This window comes from Bos indicus, chromosome 14, assembly GCF_029378745.1.
Source record: "Bos indicus isolate NIAB-ARS_2022 breed Sahiwal x Tharparkar chromosome 14, NIAB-ARS_B.indTharparkar_mat_pri_1.0, whole genome shotgun sequence".
NCBI lineage: Eukaryota > Metazoa > Chordata > Mammalia > Artiodactyla > Bovidae > Bos > Bos indicus.
Window position 1 is genome coordinate 9,293,222 of NC_091773.1, and position 24,981 is coordinate 9,318,202.

General features: G+C 42.8%; 1 protein-coding gene across 4 annotated transcripts in view; it reads right to left on the minus strand.

The window, feature by feature from the left end:
* Positions 1 to 23,990, minus strand: part of EFR3A (EFR3 homolog A) — an 88,175-nt gene extending 64,185 nt beyond the window's left edge. For 2 of the 4 annotated variants that reach the window (XR_011570483.1, XM_070802435.1), the window contains exon 1: positions 23,761 to 23,990. Coding sequence is in view for 3 of the 4 variants with exons in the window: in XM_070802435.1 (XP_070658536.1) it covers positions 23,761 to 23,770 (10 nt within the window). In the remaining variant the exon portion in view is untranslated. The remainder of the gene's footprint in view (positions 1 to 23,760) is intronic. The other 2 variants (XM_019973737.2, XM_070802434.1) reach the window with 2 other exon arrangements.
* Between the last annotated feature and the right edge of the window lie 991 nt (positions 23,991 to 24,981).

Genomic DNA, 24,981 nt, shown 5'->3' on the forward strand with positions numbered 1-24,981 from the left:
ATGGTTTTTAGAAAATGTAATTCTGTTAAGACCACATTTGAAAACCTTTTGGAATCATCATACAGGGGGAAAAAAAACTCCACAAAAATTAAAATACGGAAATACAATGCTCTATTCATTTCATCTGACATTGGCTTAGGTGGCAAAGCAAATAAGAAAGGATCCACTGAATGACACAGAAACCAGAGCTGCAAACAGGAAAGCAAAGTACTGACACCTCTGTCTCCACCACCACTGGGACACAACACAAAAGTTCACGTCCACTTCTAAGACCAGACTGCATGGCTGGACTCTGCACCACAGACCCTCCTTCAATGTGCCTGGGGTGGTCCTGGACAGGAGCACACAGCATTCCAGTGTCCTGGTCTCTGGAGGTAAGAAATTAGATGAGGCAGAACTGAAACTGAAATAGCAGGTGATTTTCCTTTTAACAGACAAAATACTGACTAAATGTCCTCTGTGATAATGTCAGTAGTACTGTTAAGAATTACAAAAGGAATCACATTTTCTCCATGTGTAATTAAAAAAAAAAAAAAGCATGTGAGAATTTTCCTCTTGAATCCACACCATGTTCTTGACTAATTATGTTGGCAATTACTCTGCACAATTAATATGTTTTCAGGGAAGAATTATGTAATGGTCAAAGATAAATTCTCTCTCCCTGGCTTTCAGTAGCTCACAGTCTGACAGGACAAGATAATCATATACAAAGAGAATTGTAACTCGATGGGGTAACAGCCATGACAGAAGAGACTGCTATCGGAGAACAGCAGAGTGACCCTAACCTTCCTGCAAAAAGTAATGACTAAACTAAGTCTTAAAAAGCAGCAGCAGGAATTCAGCAAAAAAGGGAGGATCATTCCAGATGTGGAGAGCCAGATGTCAAGAATAAGAGTTTTAATTTCCAAACAAATCATAAAGTTCTGCAGCATGACAGAAATGGCTAGACAAACTTGTAGGAAGCTGACGTGGAAATCAACTCAAAGTAGAAGGTACAAAGAGAGAGGAGTCAAAAGTAACAGACAGGATAGTCTGAACAAGTGACTGGATGGTGGTGTCTAATAAGGGACAGAGGAAGATAAGTTTGGGGGTGGGAGGAGGCTATCAGAAAGAGAATAAATTTTATTCTGCTCATGTTAAATTTGAGGTTACAAACCTAAAAGTGGGACATCTTGTAGCAGGCAAATGATTTAGATTAGAAATAAAAATTTAAGAACCAAAAGCATATAAACGATAGCAAAAGCAACTAGTTTAACTAGCTGAAGTCAACAAAGAAACACAGGATGGAATTAAGAGAATTCTGGGGAAAGCAAGCATTTAAGGAATGACTAGCAGCGAAGGAAGTGAAAGGGAAGACATTTAAAGAGATAGGAAGAAAACTATAAAAAGAATAGTGACAGAGAAAACAAAGGAGAGTCTTCCAAATTGCATGCCTTCTATAAAAGTACCAATTTACATAGATTAAAGAAATAAGAACTCCAAAAAACAGGAAAAAAAAGAAATACTCTCAGAACAAGGAAAGAGCAGAAAAAGAAATTAAGAGCATTTTTAAAAAACACATGAAAGTGAAAAATTTCATATTTTACAGTAATATAAATTAAAATTTCAAGATGTGTTAACTATTTTAACCAAAAATAAAACAGTGGCAGTTTCAGAATATCCAGAATGAAAAATACTATTCTACAGACTCTACATTTGATGTGGGAAAAAATAAAGAGACTAATCACATAGTTTACAATGATTATAGGTTCTTATTAAAAATAAAATGATGGATAATATGAAATATCCCTTAAAAGGACCTAGTAATACATTTCATTACCATCTTAATTAGTTTTTAGTAAGATACAAGTCTTCTATCTGAAATACATAATTAGACTACGTTCTACAATATTTAGTAAATAATGAAGGATAAAAATAATTGATTAGAGTGAAATAATTGCAAAATCCAAGTTCTATTAAAGACTGGAAGGAAAAAAACTACTCCTGAAGAAAACCCCACACTTTGTTTGGCATGTGGTGTTGAAAATAGGATAAAAACAAGACTTCTTCTAAAAAATCAGTAATTGAGCACTGGTTTTATTCTACTAATAGATACAATTTAACACAAGTTTCACATCTAAGGAAGTCTTTGAAGACATTCAAAAAACACTGTAACTGTTTCATGTCTAGTCAACCAATCAAAAGAGGTTTATAAAGCCTCTACTCCATGTTAAGTGCCAGAAATATAAGATGTGTGTTTTCCAAAGAAAGATACAATTCAAAATTTCTAGTTGTCACACTGTATTTGTATAAATCTGTATCATTTTTATTTGCTGCTTTCATATTTAATATCTTCTGAAAGCAAATCCTTTCTATATAATTCTCTGGATGCTCTTCATCACGTATCAGTGGTCAGAAGTGGAGTGTAGTGTATCATCGGTCTGTAAGAGCTAAGTAAGTATCTTACTGTTAACCAAAAGGAATTCTGCCCTATTTCATGGATTCTGCAAAAATGAATTGCTGTTGGATTTGACTTAACTGTAGACGGACTGTAGTATAGTATGTTTGAAGGCTACTAAATGCAACTCATAATGCTTAACAAAATCTTCATTCTTTTAGTTTAAAAAAATGTTTAGCACAGAATGTATCAGGTAATAAATGTCAAAATATCAGGTATTACCCAAATATTTAAAGGACATCATGTAAAAAAGGACTGGTCTGTGATCCCCTCAGAGGACAGAAGCTCAACAGAAGTAGTCAAAATATTATAGAACTCCCTGAGCGCTTTCAGATAGGATTATCTGTCAGCTGCTGTCCAGATTCAAACTAGAGGTTAGGTTAAGTAACCAAAGATTCCTTCTAATTCTAAAAGCATGTGACATTCCAACTCTACTGCAAAACAAATATTTATGAATACCAATTATGTGGAAAGTACTACACAAGGTATTGTGGAAGGTACAGAAAAGACCAGGGATGTAAACTACTATTTAACAAGGACACATATGCTTTGATACTTCCCTTCTAAATTAACGTGCCATGCAGGTAACAAGAAAGTTGGTTCTTGGTAAACAAAACACCATGAACCAAAATCAGACGAATGTTGAACCTTGACTCACAGTAAAAGCCTTTTATTTCTCCTAAGAAGTTGTCTGAATGTGACATTTCCAATTTGTGAAAGTTTAAAAAAAAAAAAAAACTGACATTTCCAGATGCCTTTGAAAGGCTGTGCAACTCATATAAAAGAAAATTAACACAGAAAGAATATGAGTACAAGACATTTCATTGTATGTCAGAAACATTGAGAATATAATGGGAATACACTTTTCCACATTAGGCAAATTATAAGATGGTTCATTCAGAGCATACCTACAAAAACCCAAATCACTTATTTTACAAAATATATATGATAAATTTAATAGTTTATTTTAGCTACACACACACATTTATTTAAAGATTTAAAAAGTGAAGTCAGTCAGTTTACCAAAATCAAGTGAAGTTGCTCAGTCGTGTCCGACTCTTTGCGACCCCATGGACACCAGGCTCCTCCGTCCGTGGGATTCTCTAGGCAAGAGTACTGGAGTGGGTTGCCATTTCCTTCTCCAGGGATTCTTCCCGACCCAGGGATCGAACCCAGGTCTCCCGCATTGTAGACAGATGCTTTACTGTCCGAGCCACCAGGAAGTCCAAAATAAAGATCTCCCCAATTTACTTATACTTCATTGACAGGCTGGTCTTGGAGGTGAACCTGGATATAATCTCTACCTTTTCAGCCTTGTTTCCCAAATAAAAACTGTGACTATTCACAGTTCTTAAAATCAATCCCCAAACTTCTTCATTTCCACGCATTTGCTCATACCATTCTATCTATATAGAATATCCTATCTTCACAAAAAGTAGTACAGATCAGATGCATTCAGTAGTAAGATAACAGACATTCCAATTACAAAACGCTCCTGGACTTGAAATCCATTGTAAATTCTAAAATAGTAGGTCTGACAATTTCAAACATAACTCATAACACTGAGATGGTCAAGAAAGTATGAGAAAAAGGCACCTTAAAAAGAAAGAAAGAAAGGCATCTTTGCAACAAACTACTGAAGCAGGACAGAGTTGAAAGGGAAGCAGAATTCTGTACCTGGAAAACCAAGGGAGCAGCCTGACAAGACAGTGGGAGGGCTCAGAATAATGAGGCTCAAGAACATTAATTTATGATAACAAAGGTGTCCATTTTCTAGTCAGGAATACTTGGAAGATTAGAGAAATTAAATGAAGCTAATTTTTTAAAGTAACAGACAAATGCTGCAGGTTGAACTGTGTGCCCAAAAAAGATGTGCTGGAGTCCTAGCCTCAGTACCTGTGACAGGGGCCTTACTTGGAAACAGAGTTTTTGCACAGGGCATCAAATTAAAAGGAGCTCATCCTCGATTAGGGTGGGTCCTTAATCCAAAGACTGGTCCCTCACAAAGAGAAAGATATGGCAGACACTAGGAAGAAGGCCGCGTGAAGATAGGAAAGACACGCACGTTCTGCTGCTACAAACCAAGGCACTCTAAGGCTTGCAGCAGCCACTAGTGCCGGAAGAGGCAAGCCAGGATCCTTCCCTAGAACTCCGTGGGGAGCATGGCCCTGGCCACACCTTGATTTCAGACTTCTAGCTGCCTGAACTGTGACAATACTTTGCTGTCTTAAGCCATTCAGCTTATGGTATCTTGTTATTGCAGCTTAGAGAAACTAAAACAAGTAAGATTTCATAGAATGTGTAGATCAGTAAATTTTGTATTTGCTTAAATATTAGGTATGTACCATTCCTGAAATCAGTTCAAATGCTAAAATGACTTAAGTCAGGCTCCAGAGAATTTAGTGGCAGTGGTGGTTTAGTCACTAAATTGTGTCCAACTCTTACAACTCCATGGACTGTAGCCTGCCAGGTTCTTCTGTCCATGGGATTTCCTACACAAGAGTATAGGAGTGGGTTGCCATTTTCCTTCTCCAAGAGAATTTAGTAGCATACCAAATAACTGAAGCATGAGAAGAATTTTTGTTCATTTCTACCAATTTTCTTCTTGTGCTAGATATACTTCTCTTTAAGTAAATGAATATTTGGTTTCAGTACAAGAAAAAGTGACTATGCCATCAGTTTACATCAAAGTTTAAAAAATAAGCATGCTTTAAAACACAGAAATACTGTTAAGTAAAAGAAATCATTTCACTTTCATGTCTCATAGAGCTATTATGGATTGCACTGCATCCCCTGCAAAACTCATATGCTCAAGTCCTCTCAGGGCCTCAGAATGAAACCTTATTTAGAATAAGAGGTAATTCAGTTAGGATGAAGTCATTAGCGGGGGCCCTAATCCAACACAACTGGTATCCTTATAAAAGGGGGAATTTTAGACAGATGTGCATGCAGGGGGAGCTCCACATGCACATGCAATTGGCCATCTATGAACACAAGCCAGGTAGAGAGACCCGGAACACACCTTCCCTCACAGCCCTTGGAAGGAATCAACCCTGATTTCAGACTGACCTCCAGAACCGTGCGCCAATACATTCTCTGTTCAAAGTCACTCAGTTTGTGGTATTTTATTACAGCAGTCCTGGTCAACAATAGAACATCAAACAGTAAACGCAAGGTCCCTAGGGCACAGATTCTGCTTGCAGGGATACAGTGCAAAGCACAGCAGAAAACCAGAAGACCTAACCCAATCTATCTCAGGAACATCCTGTTCTCATTTACTCCCTGTCAGTCTGATTCCCTCAGAACACATTCAACAAATATTTATCTACTACATTCTAAATTTTATCTTCCTTAACGCTTATAACTGTATGAGGTAGATATCAACATCTATAGGTTATAAATAGGAAAATCAAAAAGATGAAAGTAATCTGTCCAAGGTCACACAACTCGAAGTGGTGGACCCCCTTAAGAGTCTGTGCTCTTAACAGTTTCTATACGATACTGTCTTCCTGAGATGGTTTTTTCTTTAATTTTTTAAATAATATGCACTGTTTAATATTGACTAGAGAAACACAGTCAAAATATTATGCAGCTACCCAAAGATGACACTATTGCCACCACAGCTCTCCACGGTATAAAATTCAAGTCAGACAGTAGAGAATGGAGAAGTGACACCCTGCCTGAGAACCTGTCATATTATAAAATGTCATATTCCAACATATGGGCTTTCCTTGTGCATCAGCTGGGACAGAATGTGCCTGCAATGTGGGAGACCTGGGTTCGAAAGATCACCTGGAGAAGGGAACAGCTACCCACTCCAGTATTCTGGCCTGGAGAATTCCATGAACTGTTTAGTCCATGGGGTTACAAAGAGTCGGACATGACTGAGTGACTTTCACTTTCACTTTTCCCACTTCCAAAAATTATCTTCTTTTCCTATTATAGGTTACTCTGAGCTCTAAAATGTCCCTAAGGGTACAAGAACACCATGAAAGGAAGAATGAGAAATTTTATTAGGCTGTTAGATTGCCCCCATGATAAGTTACTGGTGAATTCCAGTATACCAGAGAGTGAACAAGAGCTATATGGAGCTCAGCCACTGGAAAAAGGGAGACAGAACCTCATCACTTTACAAAATCACAGCCAAGAGATGACTGCTGTCTTAAAAGTTTTCTTACCTACTGTGACAACAAAATACTCCCAAAATTACCAAAGAAAATAACAAAAACATTTATATATAAACTTTCACAAAATTCCAGCAGCAAATCTATATGTAAAGCAAGTCCCAGTTTTGAAGCTACGGCCCATTTTTATTTTATAAAAATAAGGTGTGAATCCTTTGCCTTATTACAGTGTGGGCATACAGAGGGGCAAGTCCAGTTAATTCTCCCCTTGACAGATTAAAGCACCCGTTTTGGGATTATGGCAATCTGATACTGGATGATTTCAGACTTTTAAACTTAAGATATGGAGAAGGCAATGGCACCCCACTCCAGTACTCTTGCCTGGAAAATCCCATGGATGGAGGAGCCTGGCTGGCTGCAGTCCATGGAGTCGCAGAGTCATACACGACTTCACTTTTACTTTCACTTTTCACTTTCATGCATTGGAGAAGGAAATGGCAACCCACTCCAGTGTTCTTGCCTGGAGAATCCCAGGGACGGGGGAGCCTGGTGGGCTGCCATCTATGGTGTCACACAGAGTCTGACACGACTGAAGTGACTTCAGTTCAGTCCAGTCACTCAGTCGTGTCCGAGTCTTTGCGACCCCATGAATCGCAGCATGCTGGGCCTCCCTGTCCATCACCGACTCCTGGAGTTCACTCAGACTCATGTCCATCGAGTCAATGATGCCATCCAGCCATCTCATCCTCTGTCGTCCCCTTCTCCTCCTGCCCCCAATCCCTCCCAGCATCAGAGTCTTTGCCAATGAGTCAACTCTTCACATGAGGTGGCCAAAGTACTGGAGTTTCAGCTTCAGGATCATTCCCTCCAAAGAAATCCCAGGGCTGATCTCCTTCAGAATGGCCTGGTTGGATCTCCTTGCAGTCCAAGGGACTCTCAAGAGTCTTCTCCAACACCACAGTTCAAAAGCATCAATTCTTCGGCACTCAGCCTTCTTCACAGTCCAACTCTCACATCCATACATGACCACTGGATTCCTTAGCAGCAGCAAACTTAAAATATATGTGTAAGCTTTAATTTCTGACCTACAATAAAGGGGTTAAAAAGAACTAGAATTTCAGAATCTTTCCACTCGGTATTTTTAATTTTAGCATGTCTCCTAACACAGTGCAATTTATCGAATTATGAGTCCTACTGAATTAAAACCTGGGAGAAAGCCAAGTTTGGGCATCCGGGAGTTGACATTTATAATCACTGCTTGGGTAATCTGTACCATTTTTGTTTCACATAAAAATCAAGTCTTACCATATACTAAATATAGGTAAATTTAATGGTATGACTTTTAAAAAGTCAATTATTTCCATCAGTATATTTACTGTGACCTTAATAAGTATTTGTTATACTATTCTCCACAACGAAAACCTGGATATTAAAAAAAAAAGATAAAGGTAGGGCTTTCTGCAGATTTTTAGCTAAGTTCTTAATACACAAACAAACACACACCACCAAATCCAATTTCTGCCTAAATGAGTTAAGGCACTGTAGTCCTGGAAAATAAACCTAAATCCTAAATCAAAAAGATATTCACTTGTCACCATTACAAATACAAAGAATCCACCATAGGCAATGACTAGGATCTTTCTCAGTGAACCACATTCATTTGAGTTCTTTTTAATTAAAAATCCTCTGAATATTTCAAAAGTAGGATATGAGTTATTTCAGGCAAAATCCAAAACAGCATTAAAATTCCTCAACTGCTTAAATATTAACATATTTTTATTTCCTCATTAGTCAGAGAGTAACAGAAGTGTTAAATCTGGCTGTGTGCAGCGGGAGGGCGGGGTGCTGTTTGTAACTTCCAAAATTATTTTTAGAACAAATACATTCAATATACCAACAGCCTTGATTCTTCTTACAGAGTTCACAACACCCACAGTGTCTATGCCATATGCTGAAGATTTTCATTCCAATTGAGATGATTAATTTTTTTGATTAAACAGTAAAGGAAAAAACGGGGAGCACTCTAGTTATATACCTAAACAGAATCTGTCTGAAGTTTGAAGACAGTAAAATGTAACAGGACTGGCTGACAGGGCCAAGCCAAGCACCAAGTTTATTTTCACGAAACTAAGCTGCCAAGTTAAACCTTCAAAGTTCAGCGCTTGACCCAGTCTCCCAAAACTGCCAAAGAAACCACAGAGACTCTAAACACTTTGTATTTACTCCAGCTGAGACTTTGGTAACACAACATCAAAAGCTTAGACTTCTTTAACTTAGGTATTCTTTTACTTTATTATACATGCAATGGTTACATGTTTTATGTTAATCAAAACTCTAAGAAGGCCATCTAATCTTTTCTAATAATTTTTTTAATGACTCATAAACCAAAATTTGATGCTACCCAAGATTTTAATCTATTACCATATTTTCCTCCACTTCAAAGGTAAGACTTATAGCGAGTGCATGGAAGAAATAAAAAACACAGCAACTTTTTGTGGCATTAGACACAAAGGGAGAATCTGGAAATCTGTACATACTTGGAGTATTCATTAATTACTGCAACTACAAACAGAAACTATTCACTCTTTAAAATTAAAAGTGAAAGCCACTACAGTCCATGGAATTCTCCAGGCCAGAATACTGGAGTGGGTAGCCTTTCCCTTCTCCAGGGGATCTTCCCAACCCAGAGATCGAACCCAGGTCTCCCGCATTGCAGGCGGATTCTTTACCAGCTGAGCCACCCGGGAAGCCCTTGAAAATTAAAAGGAGAACAACAGAAAATCATCCCACTTTTATGGAAATACTCAAATTCTTTATAAAGGTTGAATCCAATGCAATTTTAGATGGAAAAACATGAAGAATTAGTGGAATCAACTACCGTTCCAGCAAAAGTGCAGCAGCCAAACCACATTTAATTACAGTCGCCCTTCCCTCATGTTCTTGAAACCACTGGATACAAAGCTTTTACAACTGTTCAGCCCTTAACCAGTATGTTGCTGTATTCCCTATCAGGGTAGGCAACAAAAAGAGCAGCGGTACTTCTTTGTTGCTGAAAAGAGGACAGAGCCTGTTTACTCCAGGACGCTGAATAAATGTGCAGAGAGCAGTGGGTAGGGAAGGGAACAAAGAGCAGCGCCATTTGTGAGGAGGAGAAGGTGGTGATCCACACTCAAGGAGGTCTCTGAGGCTCCCCGCTCCAGTCTCCAAACGCCCCCTCACTTCTTTTTTCTCTTTGAAATAAAGCAGTTCCTCAGCAAGTTTACACGAGCACTGTATCTGCTACAAGCAAATTCAATTCTTCCACAAATTCACATGATAGCAAGACTCGAAAAAGACAGAATGGGATGAGAAGCTACTAATATTAGAGATCTAGATGAAATTTTTAGGTTACACATGTGGGGCTTCCCTATTTCTACTCTTAAGTTGCACAATTTAGCTTGTCTGCCCAGGAATTACAGAAGAGTTTACATACTCTCAGCCTAGTCTAATTTGACAATTTCTTCCCCTAGCTACGAAGCAGTGACAAGACAAGTGAATGGCGTTAAGTACAGGATAGATAGTACATACCACAGTTAAGATGAATGATCATCTTTAAGGCCCAAAGCTTTAAAGTAAGATCTTTTTCCTAACATTCCATAAATTATCATTGTCAAAGCATCAGATCAAACAGTAAGAGACTGTCCTAGCTTCTTTTTCTTGCTACACTGAAATGTTTCCAATGCTTCTACAACCAGATGGACTCTCCTGAGTTTTACCCAGTTCTTGCATGCGAGCATTTGTTCAATGGCATTTTGTTTTTACTCTTTACCACCTGTCCTTTCATAATTTCATTCAGTTATTGCTACAAATGTACCCTGAAAGTCCTGTACGGCACCACACACCTATCATACCCTAAAACGGACTCACCTTCCATCTCACCTCCCAAACCGCTCGTCCTCCAGGAAGTCCCCGTATCACACCGGAGCACTTCACCCAAATGACCAAGCCTGAAATCTGGGTATCAATCCTGACTCCTCCCTCCGCCCCTCACCCAGCTAATCCTATGAATTGTACTTTCTCAATAATATTCAAATTTTACACTGCAATTCATCCTGCTGCGGGTGTGCTCAGTCCTCGTCTTTGCGATGCCACGGACTACAGCCTGCTAAGCTCCTCTGTCCCTGGGATTCTCCAGGCAAGAACACTGGAGTGGGTGGCCATTTCCTCCTCCAGGGGATCTTCCTGACCCAGGGACAGAAACCTTGTCTCCTGCATCTCCTGCATTGGCAGGCGGGTTCTTTACCACTGCACTGCTGGGTAAGCCTATGACCCAAGTTCAAAACCCACCACTCTGTCCACTGTACTTTAATAACCTCTAACTGCTCTCCCTCCTACCTCACTCATGTGTTCCCATAGCAACCTCTGTTTCTCTTTTAGTAATTTGAGTCACTCTACAAATATACACTGAAGGTGTACCAATGAGCCACCGAGTATACCAAAAACCATATGTACAGTAGCAAAGAAAACCAGGATTCAGTGCCTGTAAAGCTCTGTCTGCTCAGCACTTGTCTTCCTCACCAGACTGAGCTTCATGAAGGCAGAGATGATGTCCAGGAAGACGCCCTTGTGTCCAGTGTGAGGCACTGCTAAGCCCTTGGTGCCTACAGTAACCGACACACATTAGGTATTGATAAGCAGGTGTTACTTAAAAGAAAATCACCAATTATATAGATGGCCTCAAAGCTGTCACGTCCCCAGCCCCAGTGTTACTCCAACTGGCTGCTGGTTATTTCCAACTGTGTGACTCAACCCAAATGTCTTCCCCAACCCACACTCCTCTGAAACGACTAAGGCCAAGGACACCATCTGCCACTCACCTTCTTGCGGGCTCTCAACTCCACAGCACTGTTCTCAGGGGGCTTGCCATTTCCTTCTTTGTGTCAGAGCCATTTACACAAGGTTCTATAAACTGGATCAACTTTTTACAGCTAGGGACTGCTTTATTCACCTCTATATTCCCCAGGCCTTGCACATGTAGGCACTACAATAATCTGCTAAATGAATCAATCCCTAAGAGAAATCCAACAGGAAAATAGGAAAGGCTGAAAGAGAGCATTTGTGACTCTAAGAGTATCCTGACAGTGCCTACGACTGAAGTGACTACAAGGCAAGATGAGACAGCTCCACTCCTGGGGTGCATGAGAGCAAAAGCAGGTCAGACATCATCACTAAATGCCTCTGGTTTTGCTTCTAGGGTCCTAAGCTTTTGATTCTAAAATATCTCATGCTCTTGTCAGAGGGCATATTCTAATATCTAAGACCATAAATTCCAAACTTTTAAAAAAGTAAGCAATATTATTTACCTCCTGAAACAGAATGCAGAATTTCACCAACAAGACAAAAACAGAGCTGGTCCAGCTGAGGCAGGGTCAGGTAGAGAGGCCACCTGCTGAGTCCCCTCCACACCGTCTCCACACAACAGGCCCTCTTATGCTTCCATGGAAGACACTGGGGAAGCTTGAGCTCTTAAGGTAGCTCAAACTTCCCCTGCGCCAGCCTGCAACACGGATCAAGAGCAACACGTAACGCTCAGGAGCTAACACGGGAACCCTGTGCCGGGGATGGTGCTGTAGTAAAGGTAATACAGACAGAACCCACCTGGCGCAGATGTCCATGTTTCTCCCCCAAGACTCCTGGACCTGAGCTCTTCCATTTCAAAAAGACGGTGCTCTAAGACAAACCTGTGGCAGCTTGCTAAAGGCACTCCCATCCTTGGAAGACCACACAAAGAAGCGGGATGGAACCAAGGGAAAAGGCAGCAGGGAACAGATTATTTAAGTCTGTTCCTGTTCCGGGCTGTGAACTGAAAAGGAAACTGGGCCCCTGAAGTTCACGCAGTGCAGCCAGCTAAGAGAATGGGAAAAACCCACAGGGACTCAGACCCCAAATTTCAGTTATTACACATGTGCCTGGAGCACCCTCCACTGCAGATACCCTTTTGGAATCAGGTGCAATAAAGGCAACAATCCAAGTAGTGATTCTGATTCCAATCACATGGTCATAAGTCATTTCTACCTCTAAAGCACAATGACATAAATTCAACTTCATCTAAGTCTCCCTGAGAGCTATTATCCTGTCCCATTTAAGGGATCAAATAGTTAATAAAAATACTTTTAACTAAGTTCATAAATCAACGTATGTCAGATGTCATAAACAGACCACTCCTTTTGACTTCCACGCTGGCAACTGCTGCAAAGTTTATAAGGCCCCACGGACGAGCCTGGTGGGCTGCAGTCCATGGGGTCGCTAAGAGTCGGACACGACTGAGCGACTTCACTTTCACTTTTCACCTTCATGCGTTGGAGAAGGAAATGGCAACCCACTCCAGTGTTCTTGCCTGGAGAATCCCAGGGACGGGGGAGCCTGGTGGGCTGCCATCTATGGGGTTGCACAGAGTCGGACACGACTGAAGCGACTTAGCAGCAGCAGCAGCAGGAAATGACTATGGCAAACTTGAACATCTTACATTTCATTTTCTCTGCCTGGCAGGAGTGAGATCCATTTAAAGTTCAGTGCAACCATAGCACAGAGAACTTTGTAGCCAATAGCCAAGACAGCTGTTCAAAAAGCCAATCAAATAGCAGGGGTGTGAAGAACACTTAGAATTATCCAGCAAACTAGTGCAGCAAAAATACCCTGGAGCTCAGGTAATGAAAACAAAAAGATATAGCTGAATAACTCACCAGAATAAAACCCAAAATAATAGCACTGGGGAGAAAGAAAGTCCTCCTGAAGACTACAGAGCAAAAGGCTTAATGCCTATTTTTAGAACAGAGCAAACTCTTCATGCAGAGGTACAATGAAAAAAACCTGAGTAGTGATTCCTTCTTAATAAAAATTAGGATCATGCTGTCTAATAATATGCAGAAGGGAGAATATGACAGCCTACATGGGAAGAGGAGTATCAGTATTGATAGCAGCTCCTGCTGAATTTCAAGAATATGTGAAAACAGCCTCATTTCAAGAGTGGAGCGAACTTGGCAGATAGAAATGACGAAAGAATTTTGACAGGTCTGACATATTAATCATAGGACGGATTGCCAACATTCATTCTGTGATGATACTTCCGCAGAACTGTGTTCATTCTACAACACACAATCATTCGGCGGGGGGGGAACCCTACAAATTGCTGATAAACTGAAGTCACACAAAGTGGTTCATCTCAACCTTTCAGGTTTTCACAACTGAAAACACCACCTAATAGATCAGAAATTAGTTTTTCTTCCTTTCAAAATACAACAGCATGATAAACATGGCCACAGGACTGGAAAAGGTCAGTTTTCATTCCAATCCCAAAGAAAGGCAATGCCAAAGAATGCTCAAACTACCGCACAATTGCACTCACCTCACACGCTAGTAAAGTAATGCTCAAAATTCTCCAAGCCAGGCTTCAGCAATACGTGAACCATGAACTTCCTGATGTTCAAGCTGGTTTTAGAAAAGGAAGAGGAACCAGAGATCAAATTGCCAACATCCGCTGGATCATGGAAAAAGCAAGAGAGCTCCAGAAAAACATCTATTTCTGCTTTATTGACTACGCCAAAGCCTTTGACTGTGTGGATCACAATAAACTGTGGAAAATTCTGAAAGAGATGGGAATACCAGACCACCTGACCCGCCTCTTGAGAAATCTGTATGCAGGTCAGGAAGCAACAGTTAGAACTGGACATGGAACAACAGACTGGTTCCAAATAGGAAAAGGAGTACGTCAAGGTTGTATATTGTCACCCTGCTTATTTAACTTATATGCAGAGTACATCATGAGAAACGCTGGACTGCAGGAAGCACAAGCTGGAATCAAGATTGCTGGGAGAAACATCAGTAACCTCAGATATGCAGATGACACCACCCTTATGGTAGAAAGTGAAGAGGAACTGAAAAGCCTCTAGATGAAAGTGAAAGTGGAGAGTGAAAAAGTTGGCTTAAAGCTCAACATTCAGAAAACGATGATCATGGCATCCAGTCCCATCACTTCATGGGAAACAGATGGGGAAACAGTGGAAACAGTGTCAGACTTTATTTTTTTGGGCTCCAAAATCACTGCAGATGGTGACTGCAGCCATGAAATTAAGACGATTACTCCCTGGAAGCAAAGTTATGACCAACCTGGACAGCGTATTCAAAAGCAGAGACATTACTTTGCCAACAAAGGTCCATCTAGTCATGGCTATGGTTTTTCCAGTGGTCATGTATGGATTTGAGAGTTGGACTGTGGAGAAGGCTGAGCATAGAAAAATTGATGCTTTTGAACTGTGGTGTTGGAGAAGAATCTTGAGAGTCCCTTGGACTGCAAGGAGATCCAACCAGGCCATTCTGAAGGAGATCAGCCCTGGGATTTCTTTGGAAGGAATGATACTAAAGCTGAAACTCCAGTACTTTGGCCACCTCATGTGAAGAGTTGACTCACTGGAAAAGACTCTGATGCTGGGAGGGATTGGGGGCAGGAGAAGAAGGGGACGACAGAGGATGAGATGGCTGGATGGCATCACTGACTCGATGGACGTGAGTCTGAGTGAACTCCGGGAGTTGGTGATGGACAGGGAGGCCTGGCGTGCTGCGATTCATGGGGTCGCAGAGTTGGGCACGACTGAGCGACTCGATTGAACTGAACTGAACTGAACAGCAAGAGCCTGACTGGTAGGCTATAGTCCATAGGGTTGCTAAGAGTCGGGACACGACTGAGCGACTTCACTTTCACGCATTGGAGAAGAAATGGCAACCCACTCCAGTGTTCTTGCCTGGAGAATCCCAGGGACGGGGGGGCCTGTTGGGCTGCCGTCTATGGGGTCGCACAGAGTCGGACATGACTGCCACGACTCAGCAGCAGCAGCAACAGCAAGAGCGGAGAAGGCGAAGGCACCCCTCTCCAGTACTCTTGCCTGGAAAATCCCATGGGCGGAGGAGCCTGGTAGGCTGCAGTCCATGGGGTCGCGAAGAGTCGGACACGACTGAGCAACTTAGCAACAACAGCAAGAGCAATCAGACAGTAAATACGCTATTTTCCTAAGCCATAAATGTACACACACATACAACAGACACTATCTCATCAAGTTACCCGAATTCTTTTCTATGTGATAAAGGAAGAACCAGTTCATGGCAATATTTTGTTTCATTTAGGTTTTGTAAAAAATTATGAAAAAATTATGCTAAAGTTATAAAAATCTTAAGCATTCTTTTTTCTGGTTGTGGACTATATGCCAACTGTGGTTAACCTGGAAAACATAAATTACACAAAATAAAAATTTATAAACCCAGTGCTTCTACAAGTATCATTTTTAATGGCTGTATGGCATTTTTTTTGCAAGGATGTTCTATATTCAATGTGCAGCACTTCCCCATGATTGAATATTAAAGTTTCTGGGTTTTTACTATTTTACCAATATTACTGTGATAGACATTTCAGTGCAGAAATCCTGGCGCAGTTTATGTTTTTCATCATTTCTTATAGATTCCAAACAGTGCAATTACTGGGTCAATGAGTAAATGCATTATCAGAGAACTTGATAAAATACTGACAAATTACTTTTCAAGAGTCATACCAAAGTTTTGCCTTTTCTATTGTACCTCACCACCACCTTTGCCTATTATTGCTGAAGAAGAGATTAAAATTGTATCTTTGGTAATGCGACAAACTCCAAAGGATTCCAGTTTTTAATTAGCATTTATTCATTAGTGAAAATGAATCATCTTTCCCCAAGCCTGATCAAACACTGCTGACAAGCATAGGTGTGTGGTTTAACCATGGAATGCTGATGGCATTTTGCTCTCTGATTTGTGTAAATACTGCAAATACTGATCTCTTATAATTGATACTAACTTTGAATCCTTCTTCAAATCTTTAGCCAGATTTTTATAATACTTCTATCCTACACCTCTCCATGCCCCGTAAAGACAGTATGAACTTATGTAGTTGTCAACACCCACCAAGTATTCAGATCATCCCTTACCAAAATTGGGCTATACAATAGGTAAAAGGTGCTTTCTCCTAAGAATCAGTGCCTTCATTTGACTCAGGTACAAAGGACCTCTGCTTCCCAAAAGACAGAGTATTCTTTTCTTTCAGAGAAGCATGTGTGAGCAGGAGAGGGGACAGAGACTATACTGAAAATCACATCCTAAAACACCAGAGAGATGGCGGCAGCTGTTTTTCTGTAAAGTTGTCCCCTCCAAATCACCCCAAGTGGGAGTCTAGGCAAATCGAGTATCCCCAAGAAGCTGGGCTTCTTCCTCCTACCTGCCCCCTACTCTGGTGGGATAGCTTTGGGAGGGGATCAGAAGTGCACCAAACTCCTGAGATGGAACCGTGAGGGATGGGGCAGAGGGAATCTGCTCACTCTGGCTCCCCAGAGAAGTGTGACACACCAATCTCACTTCAGGGTCAGGAAAGAGCCTGCCCTGACCCAAGAGGTTACAGCTGCCTGGATCGGGCCTGTAGGCCGCCTGGGCCTGCAGCCTGAGGTCATCTCTAGGGAGCAAACTGCAGGGCCGTGGATGGGAAAGCAGGCCAGGCTATGGGCACAGCGTGGTCAGTAACATTCAGTATTTAGACTGGTGGTTCTCAACCTGGGGACAGTGCCCCCCTAGGGAACACGTGGCAATGTGTGAGGACATTTCTGGCTGTCACACTTTAGGACAGCGAGGACTACAACTAGCTTCTAGTGGGGAAAGGCCAGAGACGCTGCTACACAAACCACAATGCACCCGACTGACCGAGACCACCCAACAAAATACAATGCAGCCCAAGGCATCAACAGAGCAAAAACTGAGAAACCCCAACTTAGAGTATGTCTGCAGGCCTGCACTGGTATTCTGTGTCTCAGGCCTGGCAAATATTTCAGACAGGTCTGCTAAGAATCTAATCATAAACTATAAAACCTTTCAGAACAGTTTTTATGGGGGAAAAAGTTATTTCAAGTTATCGTATCTAAGAAGCACTGCTCTGACTCCAGTTCGAATTCCCTCTTTTAGTCAATACTGACCAAGTACCTGGGACGTGATCAGGCAGAGTGCTAAGCAGAAGAGACCGTGTTGAAAGAAACTGATAGGATCTGACAGCAGGTTCCACTCCTGCTGCACCCGGAGCAGAGCGCTGCAGTCACAGGCATCCGGCTCCAAGCCCAGCTCCACACTCACTGTCATCAGGCTGTACTTGACTTCCCTGAACCAATCTCTTCGTTTCTGTAACCGGTTACATAGGACCTTCCTCAATGTGGGAGACAATTAAATAAGATCATTCCTATAAAGCACAAAGTATATTGCCTGGTATACAATCAACACTCCATAAATAATTTGTTACTAAGAGCAAATTCTAAGTTTTTGTAAAGTAACCAGTAAGTTGGAAACTGCTAACATGCCTACAAAACAGCCACTTCCTGTGAATGTGACAGCTGGAAGACAATTTTAGTCACGTTAGTTGCACAGCGTATTAAATCTTGCAAATTCTGGCTCCTTCCTCCTTCTCCAGTCTCATCTCCCACCACATATATTATCTTCAATGCAGCCCCACGTCCCCATGAGTGGGGACAGATGACTTCTGGTAGTAACCCAAACAGTGTTGGGACAAAGGTCACTGTGAGAAAGAGAACTCTTCAGCTGTAACTCTGACAATATATATAGGTGCTGGGTGGGAGAGAGAGAGAAGGGGGTGAGTGGCAGGCAAGGGAGAGCAAAGGAACAGACAGAATGCTCACACGTGCAGGTCAAGTCTGCTTATGTTTCTAAACAAAAACACTTCAAACAGCATTCATCCCTCACATCACAATTCATCTATATTCTGCAGTTATTTCATAAGAATGGATTGAAAAATAAGTCAAATATAATTAACCTCATCAATGGGAAAAAACCAAACATAGATGGACCACATTACCACAGCCTAATGTATGCGGCCAAATATCAATGCCAATCTAAACGAGAAAAGAACACGTCAACCACAAATAATCATTGAAAGCACAGCAAAAAATGATTAAGATGCAGTTTCCCTTAGCCAATATACAACAGGTTTTCATATATAAAACAAGAGCACATTCAATCAGACATTTTACTGAACTGTTTCAAGACAAGTTATCTGTCAGCTAAGGGGTCCCTTTCATGTAAGTAGTTTACTAAAAACCTTATGTCTACACTTATATAACCAAGAATCTACCTAGCATACCCCTGGGATCCCCAGTATTCTTCCCTCAGATTCCGGCGACAAGACAGAAGCAAAGACGAAACTGTAAGTATTTTTATAAGTTCACATATCTGATGTAAATTTTGGCCAAGACCATTTTTGCCTTAGTGTAACTCCAAGGAATATTTTTTGAAAAGATAAACTATTATCAGCTTAGCTATGGAAAAATAAACATTATCTATGCTCATTGTGATTATGGATAGGAACCCTAACCCCAACCCAACCCCCAGGTCTGTGTTCAAGCCCTGGTTCTACTCCACCTGACTCTAAGCAAGTTACTGAAACTCACTGAGTCTCAGTCTCCTGATACACAAAACAAAATAAATAAAACGACTGGAATTAAGAAGCTTTAACATGTCTTCCACTCAAACTCTGATTCAGAATTTGGAAAGTCTTCACAATCAAAATGTTTCTTAATGGTCCTTGGAGTGGAGGAGGATGAAATAAAGGCCTTTAGAAAAACGACGTGACAAATTACAGGGTTGCAGGTTTGAAGAGATCGCTTAGGGAGACAGTCTTGAAATCTGTGCTTAGTGACCATTGCAAACAACTGCCTGAATAGAGTGACATGACCACAGAATTGTTCCTGTGCTGCAGTCACTTCCTATCAGACACCCTTCCAGGTAGCTGCTTTCTGAAAAAGACCTTTTTGGATCTTCTAAATAACTCCAGTGACGTGACTGCTAACATTCATGAGACACGCTGTCACTCTGCCTTCATGGGTGTGCCATGCTCCACTAGATTCTACTCACCGATTCCAGTTTCAACGACTGAGAGAATCAACATTCCAAGTAAGCAACAAAATAGCAGGAATAGAAAAATTCTATGACTTGGAATTATAGAGTCTGAAAAAACCCTGGTGATCATCTCCAACACCTTCATTTTACAGAAAACCATTACATTTATTTCACTAAACCCTTAAGGATTAACTAGCTAAGCATATACACGAGCCTCTTAACTTGCCTGACACCAAAAAGAAAAACACATTCGTTTATTGGGGTGGGTAGGTGTTCCTAAAAAAAAAATCCCTAAACAAAATAATGATTTTGCAAAAATTACTTATTCTACATGCAGAATTTCTGAGAGGTACTAATGTTCATTGCACTATCCCAGCGATTTTGGTGGTTCTGGTCACAAAAAGAGAAAACGGCAATTACAAACACAACTGACTTCACATGGGTACCACCAATCAGTATCATACTTTGAAGCAATCACAGAAACCGTACCATAATAAATATTAACAGTGACAGACAACTCAAGTAGTTCACTTTCTTCCAATCAGGTCATGAATATTGTATTCTTAACTATGCAAAGTACACCATGGCGCATCCTTGTGTCATTTTGCGTTGTAAATCACACAACTAAGAAAACAAACAGGACTGGAAAAGGTCAGTTTTCATTCCAATCCCAAAGAAAGGCAATGCCCAAGAATGCTCAAACTACCACACAATTGCACTCACCTCACACGCTAGTAAAGTAATGCTCAAAATTCTCCAAGCCAGGCTTCAGCAATACGTGAACCATGAACTTCCTGATGTTCAAGCTGGTTTTAGAAAAGGAAGAGGAACCAGAGATCAAATTGCCAACATCCGCTGGATCATGGAAAAAGCAAGAGAGCTCCAGAAAAACATCTATTTCTGCTTTATTGACTACGCCAAAGCCTTTGACTGTGTGGATCACAATAAACTGTGGAAAATTCTGAAAGAGATGGGAATACCAGACCACCTGACCCGCCTCTTGAGAAATCTGTATGCAGGTCAGGAAGCAACAGTTAGAACTGGACATGGAACAACAGACTGGTTCCAAATAGGAAAAGGAGTACGTCAAGGTTGTATATTGTCACCCTGCTTATTTAACTTACATGCAGAGTACATCATGAGAAACGCTGGACTGCAGGAAGCACAAGCTGGAATCAAGATTGCTGGGAGAAACATCAGTAACCTCAGATATGCAGATGACACCACCCTTATGGTAGAAAGTGAAGAGGAACTAAAAAGCCTCTAGATGAAAGTGAAAGTGGAGAGTGAAAAAGTTGGCTTAAAGCTCAACATTCAGAAAACGATGATCATGGCATCCAGTCCCATCACTTCATGGGAAATAGATGGGGAAACAGTGGAAACAGTGTCAGACTTTATTTTTTTGGGCTCCAAAATCACTGCAGATGGTGACTGCAGCCATGAAATTAAAAGACGCTTACTCCTTGGAAGGAAAGTTATGACCAACCTACATAGCATATTCAAAAGCAGAGACATTACTTTGCCAACAAAGGTCTGTCTAGTCGAGGCTATGGTTTTTCCTGTGGTCATGTATGGATGTGAGGGTTGGACTGTGAAGAAGGCTGAGTGCCGAAGAATTGATGCTTTTGAACTGTAGTGTTGGAAAAGACTCTTGAGAGTCCCTTGGACTGCAAGGAGATCCAACCAGTCCATTCTGAAGGAGATCAGCCCTGGGATTTCTTTGGAGGGAATGATGCTAAAGCTGAAACTCCAGTACTTTGGCCACCTCATTCGAAGAGCTGACTCATTGGAAAAGACTCTGATGCTGGGAGGGATTGAGGGCAGGAAGAGAAGGGGACGACAGAAGATGAGATGGCTGGATGGCATCACTGACTCGATGGACGTGAGTCTGAGTGAACTCTGGGAGTTGGTGACGGACAGGGAGGCCTGGTGTGCTGCGATTCATGGGGTCGCAAAGAGTTGAACACGACTGAACTGAACTGAAGAAAACAAACAAATGTTTCCTATGTCCATTTTATGAAGCTGCTGCTGCTGCTAAGTCGATTCAGTCCTGTCTGACTCTGTGGGACCCCAGAGACGGCAACCCACCAGGCTCCCCCGTCCCTGGGATTCTCCAGGCAAGAACACTGGAGTGGGTTGCCATTTCCTTCTCCAATGCATGAAAGTGAAAAGTGAAAGTGAAGTCGCTCAGTCATGTCCGACTCTTCGAGACTGCATGGACTGCAGCCCACCAGGCTCCTCCATCCATGGGATTTTCCAGGCAAGAGTACTAGAGTGGGGTGCCATTGCCTTCTCCGTCTATGAAGCTAGATAACCCTAAAACATAATTAAAAAAAAATAATTGCCACTTTACCAATAAATTCCACTTGAAGTCCTAACTTTCAAGAAAGGTGTCCCCTCCCCACACTTTGCTTTCTAAGAAAGTAGATTCACGGTGGTGGTTTAGTTGTTAAGTCATGACCCACTCTTTCCACCCCATGGACTTATAGCCCACCAGGCTCCTCTGTCCATGGGATTTTCCAGGCAAGAATACTGGAGTGTAGATTAGCACAGTGCTAATTCACTGAATAACACGAACATGAATTCAGGAACAATAAACTGACAGTAACAGTGATGAGGATATTCCTCCAGTCCAGATGAATAAAATTAAAATATAAACTGCTGACATATGAACGTGTGTGTGCTTAGCCGAGTCCAACTCTTTTCGAGCCCCCATAGAGTGCAGCCTGCCAGGCTCCTCTGTCCACTGGATTATCCTAGCAAGAATACTGGAGTGGGTTGCCATTTCCTTCCCCAATGCATGCATGCATGCTAAGTCGCTTCAGCTGTGTCCGACTCTGTGTGACCCTATGGACAGCAGCCCACCAGGCTCCTCTGTCGACAGGATTATCCTAGCAAGAATACCGGAGTGGGTTGCCATTTCCTCCTCCAGGGGATCTTCCCCGTCCAGAGATGGCATCCACCTCTCCTGCATTGGCAGGCAAATTCTTTATCACTGAGCCACCAGGGAAGCCTGCTGACATGCATACTGGATACAAAACCCAAGAAGATCAAGGTTAGGAAATCTGTGTTAAGAGAACAAAACCCACCTTACCCAGACATACAGGAGAAGTTGTTAGTCATCTTTACAATCAAGACTGTTTAAACATATGCAACAGCATTACATAAACCTTTCTAGTATCAGGAGATAATGCCTCTTTACCCACCACTGGACAAAAGAAGCATTTGAGGCTGACCTGGAAATCCACTGTCCCATATGTCTACAAAAATAAGGACAATTAGGAAACGTTATGAATTCTAAGAAATAGGAGCTAACTGGAAACATGCTGCCAAGTGTTTCAGGATTCCACATTATGAAACACCGTGCTCACAAGAGCCCTACCTGAAAAAAATTCTCAAATCAATCATCATCAATGCTTTTCCTCTGCGTCCAAAATCTAGAACTACCCTAGTGGGCACATACCTAAGCCAGTGGGTTTAAAGAATCACTACTTGGTGATGCTCTGGGCTCGTTGAAAAATTGGTCGTTGGCAATGCTGTACTACATACACCCTGTTTGCCCAAAATGCCTCCAACTGTCCAGCGATTTTCAAACTTCAGGGTCCTTCCGTTTAACACGGAGGACACAGATTCCGGGGCCCAAGCTCCGGGAGTCTTATTCAACGTGTCTAGGGAGGGAGACCTTAAACCCTCCTTTTCCAACCGACGGCCCGGTGGATCGGAAGCCCTGTGGTCCACCACCACGGGGCACCCGAGCCTGACAAAGTTCCCCAAGGAGCGCGCCTACTTCAACCAGCAGGACGTGTCTCAGAGGGAAAATCCAGGCTTGCCGGGGCTCGGGCGTCGTGGGGAAGCGCTCCGGGAGAGGCCGGGGCGTCCCCACCGGCGACGCCCGTCCTCGAGGAAGTGAAGAGGCTATGGCGATGGCGGGGGGTGGGGGGGGGGGTGAGTTCCCCGCCTTTGCAGGAAGTCCCTGCGCTTTGCTGGAGGAACAGCTGGACTCTGAAGTCCTGCGGGGCTGACTTCTGGCAGCTCTGCCGCTTCCGAAGCCGGGCGCCCTCCGCGCTCGGGCCTCGGTCTCCTGCTCCGTGCAACGGGCTCCCGCGCCGCAACCACCTCTGCCCGCCCACTCCCGGGAAAGCCTAAGCCCAAACGAAACGAACTCGGCCGGTCGCGGGCACTCCCCGGCCCGGCGACACCCGGAGTGCGCGCCCAACGCTCCCCGCCCGGCCCGGCCCTAGGGCGGCCACTCACGGGTAGGCATGATGACCCCGAGCCGCGCTCGTCGCTGCGCCGAGGCTCAGCGGGGCCGCGCCGGGCGCGCTGACCGCATCACGACGGGCCAGCCGCCCGGGCCGCGGAGGCCGGGACGAGGCTAAGGGCGAAAGGCCGAAAGACACGACGCGGACCTCCGAGACCACGCAGGCGGAGCGGGCAGCAGCAGGCCCCCGCCGGCGCAGCCCCGCGCTGGACGACGCCGGGGCGACCCCACGCCCTGACGTCAGCACGTCGCCGACGTCCAGGCCCCGCCCCCCCGCAGGGCGGTGGCACTCGAAGGTGGGAGGGGCGGCATGGGGGGACTTGGGGACCTGCGGAAGGACTGCGCAGCGCTTTGGGCATCCTCGGACTTCGCTTTATTGTCAAAAAGGAGTGGTTTGAGTCACATTCGTTTTCACGAACCCTTATTCGAGGTGCATTAGCAACAATTATTTTCTTAGCAGTTGCACCTGTTTATGAGGTTGTAAGCTAAGCAGGATGGCGTTGAATGAATGCGTCTAGTACCCGTAGGGTTTTTCTCTTCTAAGCCCTTGAACTTGCAGTGCGTCTTTTATTCTCTGGAAGCGTGATTTATTTGAGACGTCCGGAGGTCCTCCGGGGCGGTGGCTGCGTCTGTTTTGAGAGGACAGAAAATGTAATTTCCTCTTGCTCCTTGGATGACTTTCAGAGAGATTTCATGCCTCCGGAGTTACTTTCCTCCAGAGACAGAGGTTCTGTCCACTTGACTGAGTCATTTTTCCTGACTCTCTGTCACTGGTAATTGATGTGTCTATTAGTCAACGGCCTAAGCTGGTACTTGGAGCCCAGAGCCTTCAGCAACCCACATATGCTTTGCTAGTCCTTATAGGATGCGGACAGCCTATGTGGAGAAAGAAATAGGAAGCCCACAGGGGTCTCAAACGGTGTTTCTCAAAGTGACTCAGGATTGTTTCTTGTGCCTGAATCACCTGGGAATCTACTAAAAATCGAATTCCTGCCTTCCTACCTAAACCCGATGAATCACACATGAGAGTGATTCAAGTATATATTTAGCTTTGAAATTCTTTGTCTTTGAGGGTAGTGCCAACATTCTAGTTAAGAAATGATGTGCAGTATGGAGAGGAGAAAGAAGGTGAAGATAAGAGAGGGCAGGGCTTGAGGGAGTTTGTCTTGAGGTGGACTTGTGAAAAAGCAGAATTAGCAAAAAAAAAAATTGAA